A 22604-nucleotide genomic window follows, 5' to 3' on the forward strand; every position below is an offset into this window, starting at 1 on the left:
AAGAGTATGTTTTGGGTAAACCCTTCATATTATGTTTTATTTAACATCCTAACTGTAAAACTGTGGCCCGTCAGCTGCACCTAAAGAGCAATTTACATTATATAGCAGTGACCTTGTTTGCTCTCTGTCACGGTCACCACATTTTGTGCTGCAGTACCCATTGTTGTGAAAACCTTGACTAAAAGGATGAGCGATACAATAACTGTCCCACAAACTTAACAGCAGATTGCACTTTACATTTTGCCACAAAATATGTCGAAGCTGTTGCTTATTAAAGCAATTTAAAGCTGCTGTGACTCCTAAATTCAAGACCTTAAAAACCGTTTCCCCTCACTGCTAAACAACCTACTACTTCTGAGTATGAGCGATGGATCCTGTGCGACTTTCTCCCAAATTTGGAGCTGCTTCTGTTTTCTCACATGAGAAGTTTCTGTCTTTGCTTCTTCTTCTTTTTTCTTTTTTTTTTTACAAGTAGAAGTAGGTAGAGCTCAGATGGAAAAAAGGATTTGCTGGATTTTAGCAATGCTTGACTTCAAGTGTGGTGACAGCTGGAGGGTTGTTTGCTTATTTTGGCCACTGTCAATCACGTGTGATTAAACCGTGCCCACGCAGTGCAGATGAAGTGTGAAACTGTTCATAGATAATACCCAGAAGCTTTATTACCAAAACTTTATTTTTGATTGCTGCTTATTGAGTATGAATTATTTAACGTTAAAGACACATACTTTAGATTTGAAGTACTCAGTAACAAAAACAATAACCTGCTTGATTTTTTTCAGTGATTTTGTACACCCGGCCGTAAACCAAGGCATTTTTTCCCAATTGTAAAAAATGACACTTAAAATTAATAAATTTTTTTGAATAAAAATTTAAATGCTGTGAATAAAAAAAGCACATTTTCTGTTGGCCTCCAAAGTGTAGTGGGGGTAAAATCCCAGTTTATTAAGAAGGTACAATCCCAGTTCATTAATAGGTACAAGAAGGCAAGAAAATATATACAACTAAATTACCCTAATTGGGCAGCAGTAACAATAACTCTAAAATTGCATTTGTTTAAAACAAAGCAGCACTGTGGGGGAAAAAAAGCTAAACAACAGCGCTGCCCACACAAGCCCACAGCACCGGCAAATGAAAACTCACTGTTTTCCTAATGTTTTTACTCACAGCATGACACAACTCAATGACCTACACTGACACAGTAAATTACACCTGAATTATCAAATTGGCTCTCATGCTGGAGCCTCTTGCCTCAGTGTGTGCAGCAGCAATTTGTCAAAGCAGCCTGCTGGGGTTCTCAGGACTTCTCACTTATGGGGCAGAAAGCCCTAACAGAGCCAGTTGGGCAGAGGGTTGGCTAACGTTGACTTGGCTCTGCAGTGTGCCCACCAACCATCAGCGACAGTTGCTGCACTCCTGCATTTAGTTACTCCCAAGAAAGTGGAAAACGGGTTTACAAGGCCTGTGGGAGGACACAGTGGCTGGTAATTAAACAGCGTAAAAATCCTCAGCCTTCAACAGCCCCTTAGGCGGTGAATAAGAGCTAAAGTAAACCAAACCTGACTGTGAAATTGCATTAGACGTCTGTGCTTAATGGAAAGTGAAAAAAATAGACAAAACCCATTTTTGCTTTTATGAGCGTTTCCATTTCCCCCACACTTCTTCCACTTCTTTGCTTCTTTTTCCTTTCTATTCTGCTTGAGCAGAGTTTATCTGCATTATGGTGGCGCTGCTGCTGTTGTAGGAAGCGAACAGAAACAGGATGTGCAGGACTGTAGTTTGAACATGTTTCTGTTTTTGTTTCCCACAGATGCTCCCCCGTTCGGATTGGGACCACAAGAGAGGCTCCCGAGGATCACAGGTTAGCAGTGTCCACAAGAAAAAGAAAAAGAGAGACAGAGAGAAGGGAGAACAGGATCTACATCCCCGATCTCTAGCACTCGCCTACATGCACCTTATAAATGACGCAAACAACATAAACCCTACCGCTAACTGGCCTGTTCACACCCACTTATTTTAGTAGTGCTTAAGCAGCATTTCTCTTCCCACCAGTGTCCTTGTTGCACTGTTAGTTTAAATGACGCGTGCATGTGAGTTGGCTCTGAGGAGCTGCGAAAGCCACCAAAGATCAAGGGAATAGTTCAGTGTAGGGGACGCAGCTTGTAGAGGGCAGGCACAGCCACATCCTCGACAGTACTGTACCTTCTCCATCTTTGTGTGCGCATGTGTATGTTTAAATTTATGTATTGAGTTGCTACAGTGCCACAGGGCAGGACTCTGGAGGACACGGATAACAAACAATGCCCTTGGCACTGGCGTGGCCGTATACACTATGCGTGTGTCCTGTACTGCATGGTCTCCTATCAGGAGGATATCCTTTGGAAATAAATAGACACTGTGTCTTTGCTGACGATGTATGCTTGAGTAGCAACAGATGTTGCAAAAGCTGTAGTTCCGGGTAAGACAGAGTGGGGGGATAGTTTCAAAAACTGTACAGAGCAGGATTAGACTTGAAAATTACAGCATATAATTTAACAAGAGATACAGCTAATGCAGTTTTGCTAAAAATCAGCCTTACAGTAAAATCCCGCTCCCCTCACGGAGAAGAAATTTTCAATCGCATGCTACCCTCTTAAAATATTGTCCGAGGCAAGCGAGCACATATTTTTTGATTGATGCATTCCCTTAGCTGCCATTTAAATTCAGTGGTCAGTTCTGTCTTTTTTATTTGGACTAGTGCAGTACATTCGTCAGTGGAATCCTGTAATAGTCCAAGGACTGACAAGACATGTAAGAAGTCGGGGCTTATGTTGGCATCTCTCTCCATCTTGTGGCTATTTTCCCTTGGCTCCGCTGTCTTGGACCACGTTGTCGGTCAGAGAGGCCGGTTGCACTTCACTATAGCACCTCATAGCGTGTGTAAATCACACAGAGAGAACCGGAGCGCTTGATTGATCTCCACTGCGTCGCATTCGCCAACATGCACACATTAGCAGGCTCATTTTCCAAACCACATCTTCTTCTTCTTCTTCTTTTTTTTTTTCTTTTCCCCCGTGCAAAGCTTGCGGTGGATGTTTTAGCTTAGGAATTGACAGTGAAGTTATGTATGGAAAAGAGCTTTTTAAATATTTGTATTCAACTTGGAGATACATCGGTTTTGGAATATTACCCAAGGAGATTATCGGAGAAAAGAGTACTTGTAGGCCCAGATTTTGTGGATGTTATTCTAAATTACAGCAAGGCTGGAAGAGTGGTCTGTGAGGCAGAGGAGCTATGACATCGCAGTCATGTAGAAGATTTTTCAGAAATCGCTGTGAGCGCTTCAAACACCGATCAACATTTCTGAAACTGCAAGTTTGGAAGTTGGAAAATTTCTCTGACGTCTTTCTGGTTGGTCCCATAATAAGAATCTAGTAGATTATTTTCTCATTACGTGGTGTCCTGTGGCAAGAGTGAGTTTAAGGGTGATATAGAATGAAAACACTGAACTACTTGTGCTTTTGACTATCCAATGCCTGAAAAAAATAAATAAAAAATGGAATAATATAGATGAATTGCCACTTTTAAGACTTTGTTTTTTCGAATTACTTTTAATTTTAGTATATCTGCTCATATTCTCTAAACACATGAGTGTGTGCACTGATGTGCTCATGATGAATACATTAACCTCTGGTTTTACACACACACACACTCACATATATATATATATATATATATATATATATACATATACATATATGTGTGTGTGTGTATGTGTGTGTGTGTGTGTGTGTATATATATATATATATATTCTTTTTTAGCTTCTGCCTCTACCACTCTGTCTCACAGCTTCTGTTTTTTGCATATTAGCTATATTAGTGGGCTCCTTTACTGCAATTATACACAATGAAATATGTGGAAGAAAAATGTGAAGGGTCAGTGGGCTTGACCTTTCCCAGTAAATCATAAATGAGGCAGTTATGCTTTTTTGTTTTGTTTTGATACCTCGTACAACCTCCCCGTCGAGCCACGTTTTAATAAAATATATAATAGCGTGTAATTGTACCCTGGCTGCAGAGCCGGGATCTGGCGCAGTCAGTCGGAAGGTTTGTGAGGAGAGTTGGGTCGCAGTGGGGCCGAGCGTTGGTCTGAAAGTGAGAAGGGTAGTGCTGCTTCACAAGCTTTGGCTGGGAGTTCGGAGCGTCTCAGTGGAGTTTTGTGTTACCCTTATGCTGTGATTCATACTGTATCACTCCTCTGTTATTCTAGAGAACATCGTCGTCTCCCTAGCTTCTGTTCGCCTAATCCAACCCGACAGATGCAATCAAGGCCATTACGTTAGCTGCGCTACCGCTGAAACAGAAAACTGCATGGTAATGATTATTTCAAAGGTGGTCAAAGTTTTGGGTAAATAAAGTCAAAGTAAGGAACACACTAAAGTATTTTCAGATATATTCCCCAGCTTCCTGCTCAGCACATTCTTGCTCTTCCCATTTTTCTTTTTTTTTCTTTATTTTTTTTGCGTGGGGTTAATTGCAAAATAAGCTCTGCAGTATATGTACCTTATGAAAAAGCAGAGTTGCTTACATTATTGCCAGACCTTTAGCTTCCCTCTGGGACACATTATATTCTCACCATTGCACAATTTTCAGAGGCCCACATATCACTGTTACTTTACTGGAGGCTCAGATGACTGTATGTTTAGATGAGTGAGCGGAGAGGTTAAAGGTGCATCAAGTGGACTCCCTCAAAAATTACAAATATGTGACCTTCCTGTCTGTGTATTCCATTAATAATCATCATTAGACAGAAGGATTAGGGTTTTGTTTGTTGCACCGAGTATATTTCATATGTCCTCCTCAAAGTTTTTGGCAAAAGACTTGGGGATACAGCAGGAACACCAGTAATCATATTTCCACTGTTCTGGGTGGTTGCACTGGTCAGCAATGTTGTTTGTAACACCGAATCCTCCAAAATGTACAGTTTGTGCATATATTTAAAATTAATTAAACATAGTGTCACAGGCCTTTAAATGAACTGTTTATCGTGAGGTCAGATACAACCTTCAGGTTAACCCCTACTAAGAAGCATTTGCTAATAACACATTGTATTTTGCGGTACATTTCTAGAACTAAACCTACCTACACAATTGAGTATAGGCCATATATTAGTACAGAGAAAAAGAAAAAAGACTCTCACTCTTCAGGAGTGATTGCTGGTTTGTTTTGAATGGCCCTCAGTTTAGTTTATATGAACTGCTGCTCGGGTGCTAATCTATGGCATGGCTATTGATGTACAGTTCTAAAGTGTGTTCACATAAACAATTAAGACCATTGATCATGTGCACTGCTGTTATTCATTGTACAATGTCATAACAGACTGTTCATGCATGGTTTAGTATATGACTTAGCTTTTTGAGCAGTCATAAATTCTGTTTATTGATGATGGTAGTCAGGTTTACCTAATGTAGCATGTCAACCCCCTAACAGTTCGGAGTGTGTGACTAATAGGGCACACATTTCTGGTAATTTTGTGATCAAACTAAGAGGATAAATTGGTGGTTAAGATCAGCAAGCTTTTTGTAAAAGGTTAATGCAAAACATGCTTTATAGCTACAAGCAGGAGTGTAGCCACGTTTGTCAAGCCTTGAGGCAACTGTTGTTGTGATTAAATTGAACTGTTTTGTTTATTTTTAAACAACTATCAAGTCAGCAAAATTAACTTAGTTAACATAGACTGTAAATAAAAGATGAGCTTAACCAGCCCAAGGCCTCCCACTGGTTTTTGGACTTTTAAATAATTATGGCTGACAGGATCTTTTGAGAGCTGGGAGTAGCCATATTTAGATGAGAGTGGAGTGCAAAGTAATTGGCTAACTTCAGCAAACTTCGTTAGCAAGCTGCATTTACAGTCATGGTTAAAAAAATATTACACCTTCTTTAATTTCTATGGTTTTGCATATCAGGACATAATTTTAAAAAATCTGCAAAAAAGAAAGTCTTTAGCAGGTCTTAAAATGAGATAAATACAGCCTCAAATCAACTCCAAAACACACCATACTACATCGTCTCATTATTTATTTAACAAAAATCAACTGAATTAGTTAACACAATGCCATAAGTGGACATCCTAGCAAAGGCGTGAACGTCCCAGCAAATCCATCCCAAGAGCAGACCCTGCAACGCTTGGAGAAACTGTATGTTAGTAAATACAAAATCGTTATTATTCTTAGTAAGGATTCTATTTGACATATTAAAAGATTTGTGTTCAAATTACTAAGGCAGCCAGGCTGTGATATGTATGCTCAATGATCCCAAGCAGAGCAGTAAATCTACAACAGAATGGCAGAAAAAGAGAAGAATCGAGGTGTTGCAACGATCCAGTCAAAGTCCAGACCTCAACCTGATTGAAATGCTGACCTTAAGAGAGCTATGTGTAAACAAATGCCCGTAAACCTCACTAAACTGAAACAACGCTGTAAAAAATAATGGGCCAAAATTCCTCCACAACCGTGAGAGACTGATAAAGTCATATAGAAAATGATTACTTTAAGTTATTGCAGCTTGTAAAAGCGGTTAGACAAACTACTGAATCATGGGGCGCACTTATTTTTTCACACAGTGCTTCTGCTTTTTGGCTCAGTTGTTGTTAAATAATTAATGACACCATGTACCTTCTTGTTGAACTCTTAGCAAGTGCGCAAACTTTTCTAAATTTCAAACTTTTAATAATTGTGAAGGACAATAGCAAAAGTTCTTTTTTAAAGGAATAACCTTATGTACGATATACTATTCCTAAATGTTAAAACCTATTGTTTGAATATATTTTATCATTATTTAGTTTACAAACACGCATGTGTCTAAGTGAAGAAATGCTTCATCATAACATCTTTGGAGATTCGTTTTTTGTTTGCTTGTTCTTCTGTACACAAAGTGCTTTTTTCCCAGGCAAGGTCTATTTTGTAGCGGTCACATCTGTCTCCAAGTGAAGCCTGCTGTTGCAGCTATGGCAATGGCCTATGAATTAGACCAAACATCTAACCTTTACACAAAGTGCTTATATAATTTTTGGATATTACATAACTCACTTACAATGTCATCTATTCCAGGACATCCATTGATGATTCTCAAGTGTTATGTTGCAGACTGTTGAAACATTGGGAACATCGGGAGGTATTTTCTGGGCAAGACGCACCTTTTGAGGCATAAGTAAAAGCTGAAAGGCAGGGATAGTTGGGATTTCACATTCTTTATGTTTCCTACAATGAGCTTTTAATAGCTCAAAGTTTAAACTCCTCATGTCTAAAGCATTTTATATAGGTCTCACAGAGCAAGGGAATGGCTTAAGTGTTGTAGGAGACAGGCTTCACTAGCTTTTTGAGTAATCTGGTCGTAAAATGATGACGTGACGAATCCTACTTCCGGGCCTAAAGTAGTCTGCATTTAATATGGCTTTTGTGTTGTTAACATGTTTAATGTTTTGTATTTTCTTCTATTTAATCTCAAAAAGCTCCTAAAACAGTCAGTGATCACTGTTGACCTCCCTCGGCTTTTATTACCGCTAATCATTTATTTAAGCTCAGTTTTTAAAACCTTAGGATGTAACTACAGCCCAGCCCATGCAGCAGTATATGAATGACTAACCTCGTATTGTGGATGGATTATCTCAATTGTTCTCCTGGCTGAAGTTTGGTCCTTTTACAGCATCCTGCCATGCGATTGCATTTGCTCCTGACCACCGAGAACACTCACGTTAACTTTTATCGAGTGGAAAAAAAGTTAGCTTGTTTATATTATGCTAACATAGCTGCACGTAGCACATCATTATATACCAGCTAGCCAAACTTCAGTAACCCTACAAACGTCACTGCTGTTTAGTTTTCTGTCTTCATTTATGTTGGAAGTGATAACAGAGCTGTACGTTTTAATTTGTTTCCAAAACCCCGCAATCAGGACATGCTATATTGTATTTAGATAGAAGCTAGCGAGCTAACTTCCTGCTAACTTCTAACTCCGCTAAATGTCATAGATTCCGTTTTCATGGATGCCTGGATGTTAAACTCAATTGTTACACCTGGTAGAGCAGAAAGCTGATCATTTTATTAAAGATGAAAGACTTTAGACAGTTTTTCAACTCTCAGTAATGCCATAGTGATCGTTTGATATATGGACCTGCAGCGGAGTTTAGGCCCAGACACGGCTAGTGACGTCAGACTTAACGACCGGATAGAAATACTATGAATTCCACTGTGTCCAAAAACTCACACCTCAAACGCTAACCCAGCACCTGGAGTCTTTCACTGCACTTGAATGTTCATGTCCTACTCTTAGCTTTAAGTTGCTTACGTTCAGTTTCAGACCCAGTGCTTTCATCATTAACATCTTCCTATGGCTACTTAGTCATGCAGTGTTCATATTCCTTACAGAGTGTTCATCTGTCCTTGCATTGCATGCTTACAATGATGCCCTCTCTGTATTCACTTATCAGACTTTAGTGCCTTCTTTATGTTTTCACTTCGCTTCGGAGTCGCGGCTGTCGTGTGAAAACAAAAGACGGAGTTTGCAGAAGTAGCAGATGAGTTTGCGTGTGTACGTGCATGTGCGTTTGGAGCCACTGAGACCCCCTAAGGATCACTGTTGTTTTTGTCCAGCCAGATGTTTTTCAGCCACCATACTTTTGTTTAACCCCCTATTTAGCGAACTCTTAAATCAGGCAATAAATGAGCTGAAAGACAGGTGTTTACATCTTATGCTCGCAGTGTAAAGTGAAAGAGTATAGGAAATGTGAGCGGGACAACAGGGGGCAGCGGGGATAAACGATGATCTGTCCAGAAGTGTTCCATTTGCCTTTTAGAGGATGTCTGCGTGTCATCATGCGTGGGTCACCCTATGTGGAGGACTTTGCTTAAACTCAGAGAACACATGCCTTTTGTATTCTTGCAGACCAACAGGAAAACGTGTATAAATACACCAACTTATCTGATAGGATACTAGGAAAACAAAATGCGAGACCTTCTCTGTTCCCACAAGAGGAGACGAATGAAAGGTATACACACATGTGTTGTTAACGTCAACCGCTTGCTACTTAGCCAGTGTAAATAAAATAAATCTGGGTGCCCGGCAGCTGGTGTCAAAGTGAATGGGACACTGGGGGGAGAAAAAAATCTGATAACATTCTTTGGGGGGAAAAGGGAACTCGTGGGCTTATTAGATAAATTAGCTGGCAGCCAGGACTGACCTGTGTTTAGCTGTGGTTGTTCAACTGCTCAAGGCACAGCAATTAAGAGTGGGTTGTGAACTTTTCGCTTTACCCTGTGAAAACAAGGCCGACTCGCGCAGTGCCGATGCCTTGAAAGCTGTGCAGCAGACGGTCAGAAACAGACGATGGCTGTTGGCCATCTGAGAGGTCAGGAGTGAGGAGGCCAAAGGTCAGATTCTATTTGAGACACTGCTAATGAGTCCATTCAACAAGGATCAAGTAATCCACATCTGTGCTGAACGTGTTTCAAACTTATGTTGTTATGCGGATAGTTAACAGGCTGCTAGAATATCGAGGTCTACTACTGTGAAGTACATCGCTGTACTCCTCCTTCTCATGTTTTAAAAAGAGCCATATAAGGCAAAAATAAAGCCTTTGATCTATGAGTGGATGTAAGTTTGCGTGTTTGTATGTGTGCCTGTGTAACACCACAGCTATAAAACAAACCCCGGCAAAGTCTAACACTACTACTGAATATTTCCTATACTTAATAGTGGCACAAAAAGGACGATTTCTTGTTTTTATATCTTTATGTATTGGGTTTGGATCTTGTTTATTTATGCAATTGGCTACTTAGCATTTGTATAATTTGTTTTCTGATGTTGTTGTTGTTTTTTCCTGAACTAAATGCACATTTCAAGGGATTTCGCAGCGTCACTCTACATAAAAGATGTGCTGTAAAAGTTGAACAAAGCAATTGATGACTTTGAACTTTTTAATTATTGTTTTTAATGATTATATGCACAGACACCACTGGAAAGCAGGAAAATCAAGATCTGACCTCGTGTTAAGTATATTTTTAATGCTTAAAATTTTATTCATAGATTTTTGTCTCATTTAATTTTTCAGTCATGTTTTAATGCCCCGTAGAAAGACAGCATTAAATTAAAATGCATAATCCTGAATATATACTTGATCCCAAATTTCTATTTAGTCACTTCTGAAACACACACACAAGCCACCAACACTGCACTTACATATACCATACAGTAACATCATGACATCAATTCAATTCATATCAAATCAATTCAACTCGGTTTTATTTATGTAGCGCCAAATCAACCATTGCCTCAAGGCGCTTTATGTTTTAATGTAAAGACCCTACAACAACACAGAGAAAACCCCAACAATTACATGACCGCCTATGAGCAAATGCCTTGGTGACAGTGGGAAGGAAAAACTCCCTTTTAACAGGAAGAAACCCGCAGAAGAACTAGGCTCAGGGAGGGTGGCTATCTGCAGAGGAGAGGATGACAAGACAAAGACACAATGGAAGAGAGCCAAAGATTAATGTTGTCTAATGACTACATGCAGAGTGCTGTATAAAGACGTGCCATTCATATATTCCAAACTGTTTATTTAAAAGTTCAAATTCTTAAGGATGCACTGGAATTCAAAACTGAAAATCAACATTTTCTGGCAGATACCACAGAATAAATTGCTAGAATAACAACTTATACAACGATCCATATTGTTCCACTTTGTGCCAGAGAATACAGAATTTCATTCATTCATTATGAAAAGTAATTAACAAGTTTTAAGGTCTTCATCTTTGAATCTTTATCCACATAAAGTGACACATAGATAAATATTAGCCACTGACATTGGCAGGCCAAATAACATCCAGTGATTATTTGGCATGTCAATGGATTCCCTTTAATTCTAGGACTTACAGGTCTTATAGTTTTTAAAGGTTTTATAACCCCAATTCCGGAAAAAGTTTTAGGGCACTGTGTAAAATGCCGTAATTTGCAAATCTTAGAAACTCACATTTTATTCACAATGGAACATAGAAAATGTTTATATGTAATGTTTATGTTTAAACTGAGACAATTTACCATTTTAAGAAAAAATGTTAGATTTTTCATGAAATGTCTTCACTTGGTGAAAGATTTATGTGTGCTTTAGTATTGTCTTGCTGAAATATGAAAGGCCTTTATTAAAAAGACTGCTCCGTTTCCAGATGAGCTAGCTGAATAGGCACTAATACACCCCCATGCCACCAGACATGAAGGCTTTTGAAGTGTGTTTTGGCCAGAAAAACTGTGTTTCTGAATCATGTTCACATATGGCTTCATCTTTGTGACTTGTGTTCACAGACAATGATTTTTGGAAGTGTTTTTTCTCAGTCCATGAATTCCGTGACAGAATGTTCCAGTTTATCCTAAAAGTAGTCACTAAGAAAGAAATTGTCTTAATGTAAAAACACCATCTAACCTTCAGCATAGTTTGACTACCAGCTCTTTAGCATAAACAACAAAATAAATTCAAGTGTCACAGTTAACCACATTATATACTCAGAAAGGAGCTGCTGACATAGTTTACACACCCGCTCTTCATGCCTGCCATCGAGAAGCGGAACACGGCCGCTATCAGACTCAGCCGTTAATTAGCATCAGCTCACATCAGCTACTGTTGCAGTGATGATTAACTCTTCTTTGTCTCCTTGTCATCCTACAGTCATCAGGCACAACTGTCATGGTGGACATAGCAGTGATGGGAGAAGCCCATGGACTGATTACAGACCTGCTGGCTGACCCCTCTCTCCCACCCAACACCTGCACGTCGCTGCGGGCCGTCAGCAACATGCTTACCACCCAGCTCACTTTCCAGCCCCTGCACCGGCCACGCCCTGCCCCCCTGCATAACCCCAGCGATGTCTACACCTGCTCTGACTCAGAGGAGGTACCTGAGAAAGGAGAGAAGACATCCATCCACAAGGTAACAAAATGAGTTAACACAAAGAAATGTAGCCCTTGGAACCGAAGATGAAAAAAGGGATATTTTTCATCCTTAAAAGAAACGTCAAACGTGTTAATCAGAAGTAGTCAAGAGGCTGAAACAAAATAATTTTATTTGGAAACAGTGAAATATTCCTTGGATGGAAATGTGGTCCACCTTATTAAGGCCAAATGATTTATATACCACACAGCACTCCCCACACATGTTAATCTTTTAGCCCATGTTTCAGCTAATGAGTGCTTCCTGCTCTCAGAACTTTTAGCATCAAATGAAGGAGTATTTTTGTAGAGTTGAGTGAAGAAAAATAGAGCGCTTGGAGCACTGTTCTTCCCTTCATAGCCGCAGCTGTGTCAACATGACAGATGTGTAGAGCCGTACAGAGTGTGTGCGCATGAATGTGAGGAGCAGAGTAGAAGAGGAGAGGCGACATGGAGGTGAATGTATTCCTCTAAAGGCTGCAAAGACCGACAAGCGTGTAAGCAAACCTGGACCTCCTCCATGACCGTCCAGCTATGCGATACCTGTTCTGGCCGTTGTGGAAACTGTTGTCACGTCGCTGGTCTGACAGGTGCACGTTTACATCATCTGAACTGTGGAAAAGTAGTCAAGATGAACTGCACCTGTGGAGTAGCCTGCGAAACTGTGCTCATTAAGACTTTCCTCCCCCAAGGGACAATGTGCCCAGTTCTGCCTGCCCAGGAGGAGAATAACAGGAGTGAAGTTTTTCCAAGCTCATTTTCTGTCCAACACAGACATGTTCTCTGTCTCCATTGCAAAATGGCAACTCCATTGAAAGGGCTACAAAAAAACCCATGAATGACAAAACAAATAACTACTTGTTAAATGTTGAAACTCACTCTGCCCTCTTAAACGGCTATACAAATGATGAAATGTCGACACTGCTGTGTGTGTTTCTGTGCCATGTATTTCTGCTTTTGGTTTTAACCTGATAGGGCTTTCTTTATGGTAATTTAAAATTACAGCCTTGCACAATTTTACCATTGGAAAAGCATACATTTTTGATGATACAAAAAATGGTAAAAATGTTTGTATTCATAGCAGAAACAAGATTTTCTTTTAAATTTGTGTGAATGGAATTTTGCATGTACCTTGGACTGATGGCAGAACTAAGGTTACATCAAAGCTCTAAAGGTAATGTAAGTGAGTAACATGCCTCCTAATGCTGTACATGAGTTTGTGTGTCCTAGCACTCAGTATATGAAGCCTTGTTGTGAATGGGCTCATTCAGGATTCTAAGGCAATCTTTAGTAGGTCACTCTGCAGAGGACGGAGAAAGAGAGTCTGCCATGTTTAGAGCTGCTGTGCCAAATGACTGCATGGCACAGAGCAGATGGAGGCATTTCACGGGCACAGACCGCTGGGAATCCCAGGGAAGGGAGAATAGAGAGAATAGACATAGAAAGCCTGTGACTGACAGAACAAGACAAAAGAGACTTACAGAGAGAATAAGAAGCAGAGAGGCTAGAGCCTATATGATGAAAGGCATCTGCACAGTGCTATATAGAGCCACAGCTGCCTGCTAATGTCCGATGCGGGGTTTATTCTCCTTGGATCCAGCGAGGCAGATTGTGAAAAATGTTCCAGGTTATCACCAGCGTCATTTGTTTCAGATTGGCCAAGTGCAGAAAAAACAACAATCTCATCCAGATGATTTATTTGCCTGGAGACAAAGCAAACAAGCATTAACTTTATCTTACAGGTGGGAGTATTTTTAAAGCTTTTATCTATTTAATACAAAAGCAAATAATGATGTTTTCTGACTCCTGCGGCCACTCACTGATTTTGATTTTTATTAAACACCAAGTGATAAGATAGGTTTCCGGGGTTGTTAACTGTGTATCTGTACTGTGCATTTTGTGCAGCGTCTGAGGCGGAGCCTCCACCCCGGCCTTCTGAGGAGGATCTCTTCCACGTGGACCACCACCACCTCTGCCACAGGACTTCCCACAATTGAGCCGGGACCCGTGCGAAGGGACCGCAGTGCCAGCATCAAACCCTATCATGAAGCACTCACGTGCAGGTACCTGAGCCACAGCTGTTTCACATGAACCTCCTGTATTTTTAGACCGCAGGTTTTAGTCACATTGGTTACTTTGTTCAAGATTTGGCAGATGTAGTTCCACTTACACCTTATGGCTTGCTTTTTCAAGTCCCCGTTGGGAATTTTGTTAGATTTTTAAATAATGGAATAGGAATAGAATAAGTCCTATTGTACTATAGATATACACGACTGAGGCACAAACACACTAAGGAGGGCTCCTACAATGCGAATCACTCTGAAGGATATTGGGTTTTTTGAGTGTTATGGCTGTAGTCATACCAAAGCCATCAGTGTCAGTGAAAAGCAGTGGCACAGTTCAGAAAAGGATGTGTGTGCAGTGGGAGCCAGAATGGAAATATGCCCCACAGGCGAACGCATTAACCTGAATAACTAAGACGCACATCAACCCTGAGCACATTAGTGCTGAAGATAGCACAAGGCTCACGCTACACAGAAGTATCATGGCTCCAAAGTAGATCTGTGAGCCTGTCATAGAATAGACAGTGTGTGGTTTTATGGAGGCGTTTTCAAGCTTTTTGTACTTTTTAGGAGAAATATGGTGCAGGATGGAGAAAGTTAGAGGTTACGTAAGTCCTGATAAGCATTTGTTTGCATACAGTACTAAAGCAGATGCAGTGAATGTGATGAGAAGTGCTAGGTTTTTCTGTTTTTTTCCTCTTGGTTTTTTTCCCCCACTAAATCACATTGTTGCATTAAATCTTGAATAAACACAGGATCCTCGTGTATTAAAGCTGTTGTGGTTACTAAGTGAATTGTTTAAGCACAATTTACTGTGATCAGTGCAGAGATAGCACTCCTTACAATTACTTTGTGATTACTGTAACATTATGTTTGGATTATCTTAGAGCAGCGCAGGGGAAATTATGCTTTTTTTTATGAATTTCAAAGGAGTTTCAGCTTGACATTTTTCAGCTGTGCATGCTCGCATGAGTTTTCATGCATACAGTATTTCTGTGACGCAAAAGCAGCACTAGACAGCACATACGCTCTGATTTTGAAATATTAAATATGCCTCAACAAGAAAGAGTCTATTAGTGTTTCATCCACTTTATTCAGTCTCTTCCCCATCCAGTTTGTGGCGTTTGTCTGCAAGTACCAAAGCTTCCGGGTGTCCCTGGATTTCAAAGCAGTGTCTCAGTTTCCTGTAGTGTACCAACCAACGGGGAAAGTAGGGTTTGTGTATATGCAATTCTCAAATGCCGCATAAGAACATTTGTCTGATCTAATATCTGAAATATTAATATGTGGGAGAATTTACGACAGCTACGTCTGATGATTCTAAGATTCACTGAAAACTGCCAGCATAGATTCAGAGAATGCAACTTCAGCTCAGGATAACCTTTGCATTGTTCATTAGCATTCATTAGCCCATGTTAAAAATAAAGAGCAGCGGTAAATGTATCTCTATGTATTTATGGCTCGTATTCTAACAAAACCCCAAATTAATACATGAAGATTTTTTTTCCAAAATTACAGCTTCCAAGTGCAGAGATTTGAATCAGCTCACTTACATACTTACAGTCAGCAAAGCTTCAGGTAAAAGCGACCTCGCTACTTCTGCGAACTCCCTCAAAACCTATTTTAACAATTGTTTGGACTAAATGTTGCAGATGTAAAATGAGGCATGACTCTGCAACTGCATGGCCTATTTCACTCGCAGATGAATTTAGAAACTCATTTTGTGTGGATGGTTAAAAAAATATCCTTTCAGAAGAGCTGCAATGCTCTATATATATATATATATATGTATATATATATATATTTTAGAGTAGCATGAAACAATAGCAATCACAGGGCATCGATGTTCAATCAGGTGTACAAGTCGTGGCTAATGAGGGCGGGTACCCTGGCTCAAGTGATTTCATCCATGTTGTCGTTAGTAAGTGATGCCAGCCAGACTTGTTAAGTTTTTTGCTTTAAGATTTGTTGCGTGAAGCTATCTAATGATAATGGTCGTACTGTAAAAGTAAGCGTTTTCCATAAAAACCACATGTGTGCTGTTTCCAAGGTAGTTTTTTACATTTTTTTATACCTTGGAGAAAAAGTCTAGTCGGCAATGCTGTGTCTTCACCTCGTGGTAAACAAGCCCACAGTATTTATTTTAGTTTGTGGTCGTTAAACTCGTGTTCCATGACCAAACTGGATTTCTTTACTTACTTAATTAATTAATTCCAACAGAGATCCCATTAGAAATTCTTTGCCAGTATTCCCGAAATTATATTCAGGACTATGTCTAAAAATTACTGTAATACCTTAAAGGTGAATTTTTGTTAAACTCCTTGAATTAAAGCGGAAACTCTGCACTTCAATCACACCTTAAAATCTACTGTGATGGTGTAAAGAGGGAAAATACAGTTAAAATTGTGTCGTTGTCCAAATATTTATGGACCTAACTGTTGGTGTTTGAATCCCTGTATCCCAACAACGTGCCAGCTTTGTTCATGTGGCGTGGTTCCCAAGTTCCATTTTCTTATGGAAAGACTTTGCAAAGGAGTCCTGGCTGATATGGTGTCAGAGTGATGCTCATAGTATTTAGGGTTAGATGTTGTATTGTATATATTTTTCTACAAAAATGGACCTTTGCGCCTCTTTTTAAAAGCTCTAACAAAAGTCTGAGTAGAGGCTTATTGTAATAATCAATCTATATTAGAAAGCCTTAAGTTCTTTTTTTTACTGCATTAAACTCTTTGCACTGCTTTCTTTTGTGCCTTCAGCCCTCCAAAGACCTGCGTAGCCTGCGCCTGTCAGCGTCGTGTTTGGTCCTGTTTGCACAGTGACAGTGTGATACTTGAACATAAAGCTTATGTACACAAAGCCTGGTCTTATATCTTAGCGCAGCCCAGCAGCATAAGGCCACTTACTGAGTGTAAACAAACACCTGGTTCTCTCCCCAGTCACGAGAACACCACAATTAACTCACACACTCGCACTCTTAGATACAGCTGCTTCTTCTGGCTCACACGGTCCGGAAACAATTGGAAAACACAGAGATTTTCCAGGTTTCGTTTACAGCAGTGGAGAGGGCTCTTTTCGGAGCAGCACTTCAGTTAAATGCGTTGTAGGCATCTAGCTCTTATCCAGATGCCTGAAATAATCAAATAGGGCTGGTAAGGCTTCGGTGTTTAGCTGAAAGACACTTAACCAGAGCCCATGCCGACTGAAAACAACTTGCTGTGTTTGGGATCCGACCTTTGATGGTCTCTTAGCAAGCAGCAACCTGCCAACACGTCATTTCTCAAGTAGGCTTTGACACCTAAATCACGCATGTTAGGGAGTAATAAGGAGTGTTTTTGGTAATTTATGTACTCTAAACTGTATTTGTTAGAGTGTCTGGCCAAGACCAGAAGCCTATGAATTTCCTTTCACATCACTGACACACCACCACTAATCATTCCTGATACATCCTCACACAGAGTGTTGGGAAAGAGGGAAGGAGAGAGAGAGCGAACACATGGAAGGGAGGTTGGGCGAAAATGAACACATGGCTTCAATTGCCTCTCTCTACTCCATCATCAAATCTGCACAATCTTAATTAGGGCATTAGGCTTCTTTTTTTTCCCCTCCCTCGTTTTTCCATCATGTCAGCCTTCAATGACGTACACTGTTAAGAAGGAATAACACCAACTTCAAAGCTACATTATCACCTTTTTTTTTTTTTTTTATCAGATAGACCCTGTTTAAAGGGCCCAATTGAATGCCTTCCATTTCCCTCAGCCCCAGCCACTGTGTTGTTATCTTCTTCACGTCATCTGGCTCGAGAGTAGGTAGATTACTGGAAGCAGAAATAATAGCTGCGGTGTTTATCGTGGCTTTGGCACTGTCCGTCGTGGCTCTGAACCAAAGGTAATCTGTCAACCTGCTGCAAGTGGCTGAGTAAAAAATCTGCAGCGGAAAGGTTAGCAGACAGAGGCCAGCCGGAGCTTACGGCACGGCTCAGGCCATACAAGAAGAAGTCCTCAAAAATGAGCAAAGCAGGCAGGGCTGCAATTTAAACTGAATTACATTTGCTTGATTAAGCGTCATAGTTACAGAGTGAGTGCCAAGTGCCTTTTGGTTTAGAGATGAAGAGCAATTTATTTTTATTTTTTTTATGACTTTGAAAATGATGTATGTTATAAGGCAAGAAACCAACTTTGACCTTGATGATAAGACAAAACCGAGCCTGATCCATAAAACTGATTTTAAAGCACAATGACATAATAAAAAAGGACACGAGCAGTTGTACTAAGAAGAACCAAAAGAAGTTGTGTGGTTAGTTGATTGAAATATAGCGCGTGTCATCTTTTAAGCTAAAATTCACTGTATGATGCATGTTCAATTTCCTGTTTTTTGAAAACAGGGGAGATATTTTGGAAAAAAATTTATTTCTTTTTTGTTCTGACCAACAATGAGCTTGTGTAGAATAATCATTTACACACTACCACATATTGAAACTGATTTGAAGCCCTCAGTGCGTTTATTTTTCTGTAAGACTCATCGCTCTACACAGAAATATTTTTCAGTCTTTACGTGGTTAAGGTTACAGAATTGCAGATAGCGACATCGTTGTATTAGAGAAACCGCAACCTTAAAACCTTTGGCTAAATTTCACTAAATTCCACTTTGAATTCCTCAATAAAACCACACTATAGGATGGTGTCTGTTGACTCCACACAGCAAATGTGTTTACAGCTGACAGTTGCGTTCTCCCAAAAGGCAAAGTAAATTCTTACTACTGGTATATAAATGTTATTTCTAGCATAGAACATGATAGCAAATTGAAAGTGGAGTGTGTATCATGTGTAGTTAGTTTCTGCATGAGTGAGAGAGCGAGAGATAAAAGCAGAGCCACTTGATATATGATTGGCAGATTCCTCGACTGAAAATGACCGGCCTCCTTATTTACATTTTGTGCTCAAGGCTCAATGTCAGTAGCCGAGGTTATTCTGCTGCATTAGCAGAATAGGAAAAGTGTCTGCCAGTTCTTCAACTTTCATTAAAAGTAAACCTTTTAAGCCAAGTGCTGCTGCCTGCCCAGACCCCCCTGACAATAATGTACTAACTGTTCAACCGCCAAACTATCAAACTATTTTATATTCCACACCTGCTAGGCATTAGACACAGTGGTCCAACCTGGCCGTACAAACACAACAGAACTCCCTTTGTTGAGGCCTCAGGAGCATTATGCTGGGTGGGTACAGCTCAAAAGTGTTCCAGAAACACTTTATCAGGAGGAGATAGACACACTACAGGCCTTTGTGCTCCCTGTGACACCATGCTCTAACGGCAGGCATTTCCTGCTCCGAGTAGGCAGGTTTTACAACATTTAGGGAGAGGTATTTTAATTGGAACCACCTATAGCCTGACAGTGGCCTCAGTGGAGAAACACGGAAAATCTGTTGGGAAAAGTCTGGGAGGCTCCCCGTGGTGTCACACAGCTAACTGACCAGTAAAGGCCAGTTCTTTCCACAGAAGATAACATTTGCTGTTTGATTTATAAAGCCCGTCATCAGATGGGAATGTTTTCATCGGAGACTGAGAAAGTGAGTTGTTGTTGAGGCCGACACTGGTCTGTCATAAATCTCAAAGAGGGTGGGCTCAGTTTCTAATGAATCATTCATAACAATGCCAGCGTTTGGAGTTTGCTTTGTTGTTTATTCCAGTTGCATTGTGTTAATGTGCGCATCCATTAGATTCATTACTACGTATTTTCTTGAAGCAAGTGTGCAACGGCTGTTTTCGTGTGGGGGCTGCACAGTAGGAACCCCATTAAGTTCTTTTTTTTTCTTGACAACTTCTTCTGACTGTTTACACATCGAAGACAGATGTGGCGAACAGCGATATTCACATTTCTTTAGCAGAGCCGCAGATAGACTAATACATATATTCTGTATTTATCTTCCATGTGTTTTGCCTGTTAACTTTGAACTGCTGTGAATGGTGTGGAATTATTTGCCTTCTGATAATAATCAAATAATTAAATCAAAGGAATAAACATTTTATGTTATCGTCATCTGCTCAAAAAGGTACAGGTCACTAGAGTGTGATTGTAACTCGAGTATATCCACATGCAGTAGTTAGGAATGCACATCTGAGATAAATAGAAACTCTTTTATTTAACTAACAGTGAACCCCCTCTTTTCTACAGTTGTGGGAGACCATACATCAGACTGAACCACGGTGAGGGCTCTTTAGACAAGGGAGACAGGATACCACGTTCAGGTATGCCCCCAGTCTTTCTAGCATTCCTGCAAAGCAGCATGGGAAGAGTGTTTGTGTTACGTTCGCTGGCATAAACACTGAATCGCTTTTGTTTCTCTCTCTTTGAGACTGTTTGTTTCCATTGCACTCAGCTGATATGGGAGATTGATATATATATATAGTAAACACTCACAGAAAACCCCAAACAAATGACTCGAGTAATGAGTTTGTGTTGATGATAAAGGAACACTACCTCTGCAGTATCTCATACAGTTAGGACCATAATTTGTTGGACAAAGACAATTTTTTTGTGTGTGTAGTTTTGCCTCTCTACACCATCACAGTGGTTTTGAATTCAAACAGTCACAATGTGATAGAAGTGCAAACTTCAGCATTAATTCAAGGGGTTTAACAACCACTTTTCATCAACTGTTTAATAATTACAGCTATTTTCACACACAGTCTGCATTTTAAGAGGCTCAAAAGTAACTGGACAAATTAACATAATTTTATACATTAATGGATGTATAAAGTCTAAAACACATGGTCATCGCCAAATTCTTGCTTCCCTCATTGAGAACACCTGGTGCTTCTTATTTGTGGATCTTCCTGCATTAAGTTTTGTATTTGACAACTGAAAAGCATGCTTTGTTGGGCTCAGATCAGGTGACTGACTTGGCCAATGACTGACTTGGGTTTTTTTTTTTTTGCCTTTAGAAACTCTTGGGTTGCTTTTGCACAGTGAAGAGCTGTCCAATCAGTTTGGCTGAATCTATATAGCTCCCTACACATCAGAATTCCTCCTGCTGCTCGTATCAGCAGTCACATCATCAACAACGATGAGTGACCCGGTTCCACTGGCAGCTATAAATGCCCAAGCCATAACACTGCCTCCACCATGTTTGACAAATAGCTTGGTATGCTTCAAATCACGAACTGTTTCTCTCGACCATATTTTTATCCGCCCATCATTAATCTTGGGTTCATCTGAAATTCTTGCTCTTGAGCATAACCAGTGGTTTTTACTTTGTTGTAAATCCTCTGTATTTATGAAGGCGTCTCTTGGTTGTAGACCTTGATTGTAGACGATGATACGCCTACCTCATTGAGAGTGCTCCCAACTCAGTTAAAGGCTGTGAAATAGTTTTTTCTAACTATGGAAATAATTCTGTCATCGTGCATTTTTTGTCTTCTGTGGTCTTTCGGCTCTTTTGTTGTTGCTGAGCTGGGCAGAGCGTTCATTCTTGTTAAAAATGTACTACAATGTTGTTTATTCTACTGCTCCTAAAGTTTGTGAGCAGCACTCAACATGAGCACATATAAGTTTCTGTAGAAAGAACTAAGTGTGCTGCTTTATAAAGTAGCACCTCCAAGCAGACTCACTATTAAAACTTGCTTTCAGTCACATGAGAGACAGCAATCAGGGATCTTTGAGTGTTAATGAAGGCAGCAGTGACTTTCTATGGGACCTGCAGAAAATAACCTATTACAACAAGCCAGGATTAAAGGAAGTGGATATGGAGAAGAAGTAAATCCACATACTCCAAGAAACCTAGTGATATGCATCAGTTTAAGAAGATTAACAGTGGATTTTCTCCCGAGGCCGCAGTGTGACATCTCTTTGTTTTTCTTACACCAGCAGAGGACCAAGTGGTTGTGTCATCAGACTATGACAGCACCCACGAAGCCAACCACAGTGACAGCAGTGATGTAGCACATACAGAGGACGATGCAGAAGAAGGAAAAAACTCCCAGAATGTCATCCTCCATGCACTAATACCTCCGGAGGTAAGGCGGGCCAAAGCAGCTGTCTCAGTCACATTAGTACTGCTAATAAAACAGGAACATGTACTCCTTACGTAATATTTTCCTTATTGTTTTCACGTCTTTTGACCATTTGTTACTCACGCAGGACAAACCAATCTTGGCACCAGAGCCTTTAATAATGGAGGGCCTGGAACCTCTGATGAGTCAGCTGAACAATTGGAACTTCCCCATCTTCACCTTGATAGAGAAGACCAATGGGAAATGTGGACGAATCCTCAGTCAGGTCCGCCAGAGTGTCAAAGTGACAAATTATTTTATATTACAAAACAGTAGCATACTTTACTATTTATAACACTGTCTTTTAATTTTTTTCATTACATTTTTCAGTTTTACACATTTATTGAACACTTTTGTTATATTTAATATATCTGGATCTGGTGATGTCCATGGGGTCTGATATATATATATTTTTTTATCTTTCAGGTATCTTATAGGCTCTTTGAGGACACTGGCCTGTTTCAGACTTTTAAGATCCCCGTAAAAGAATTCATGAACTACTTCCATGCCCTTGAGAATGGTTACAGAGACATACCATGT

General features: G+C 40.1%; 1 protein-coding gene across 2 annotated transcripts in view; it reads left to right on the plus strand.

Annotated features, from left to right (window-relative positions):
* pde3a (phosphodiesterase 3A, cGMP-inhibited) overlaps positions 1-22604 on the plus strand; it is a 76602-nt gene that overhangs the window by 42321 nt on the left and 11677 nt on the right. Inside the window, exons 2-8 of one of the 2 annotated variants that reach the window (XM_035915487.2) lie at positions 1808-1858; positions 11696-11956; positions 13861-14018; positions 20188-20261; positions 21883-22028; positions 22153-22290; positions 22491-22602. In XM_035915487.2, the coding sequence (XP_035771380.1) occupies positions 1808-1858; positions 11696-11956; positions 13861-14018; positions 20188-20261; positions 21883-22028; positions 22153-22290; positions 22491-22602 (940 nt within the window). Of the gene's footprint in view, positions 1-1807; positions 1859-11695; positions 11957-13860; positions 14019-20187; positions 20262-21879; positions 22029-22152; positions 22291-22490; positions 22603-22604 lie in introns of both variants that reach the window. The other variant, XM_006782596.3, reaches the window with a different exon arrangement.

Source organism: Neolamprologus brichardi, chromosome 7 (assembly GCF_056152115.1).
Source record: "Neolamprologus brichardi isolate AB-2024 chromosome 7, ASM5615211v1, whole genome shotgun sequence".
In the NCBI taxonomy this organism is placed as follows: domain Eukaryota; kingdom Metazoa; phylum Chordata; class Actinopteri; order Cichliformes; family Cichlidae; genus Neolamprologus; species Neolamprologus brichardi.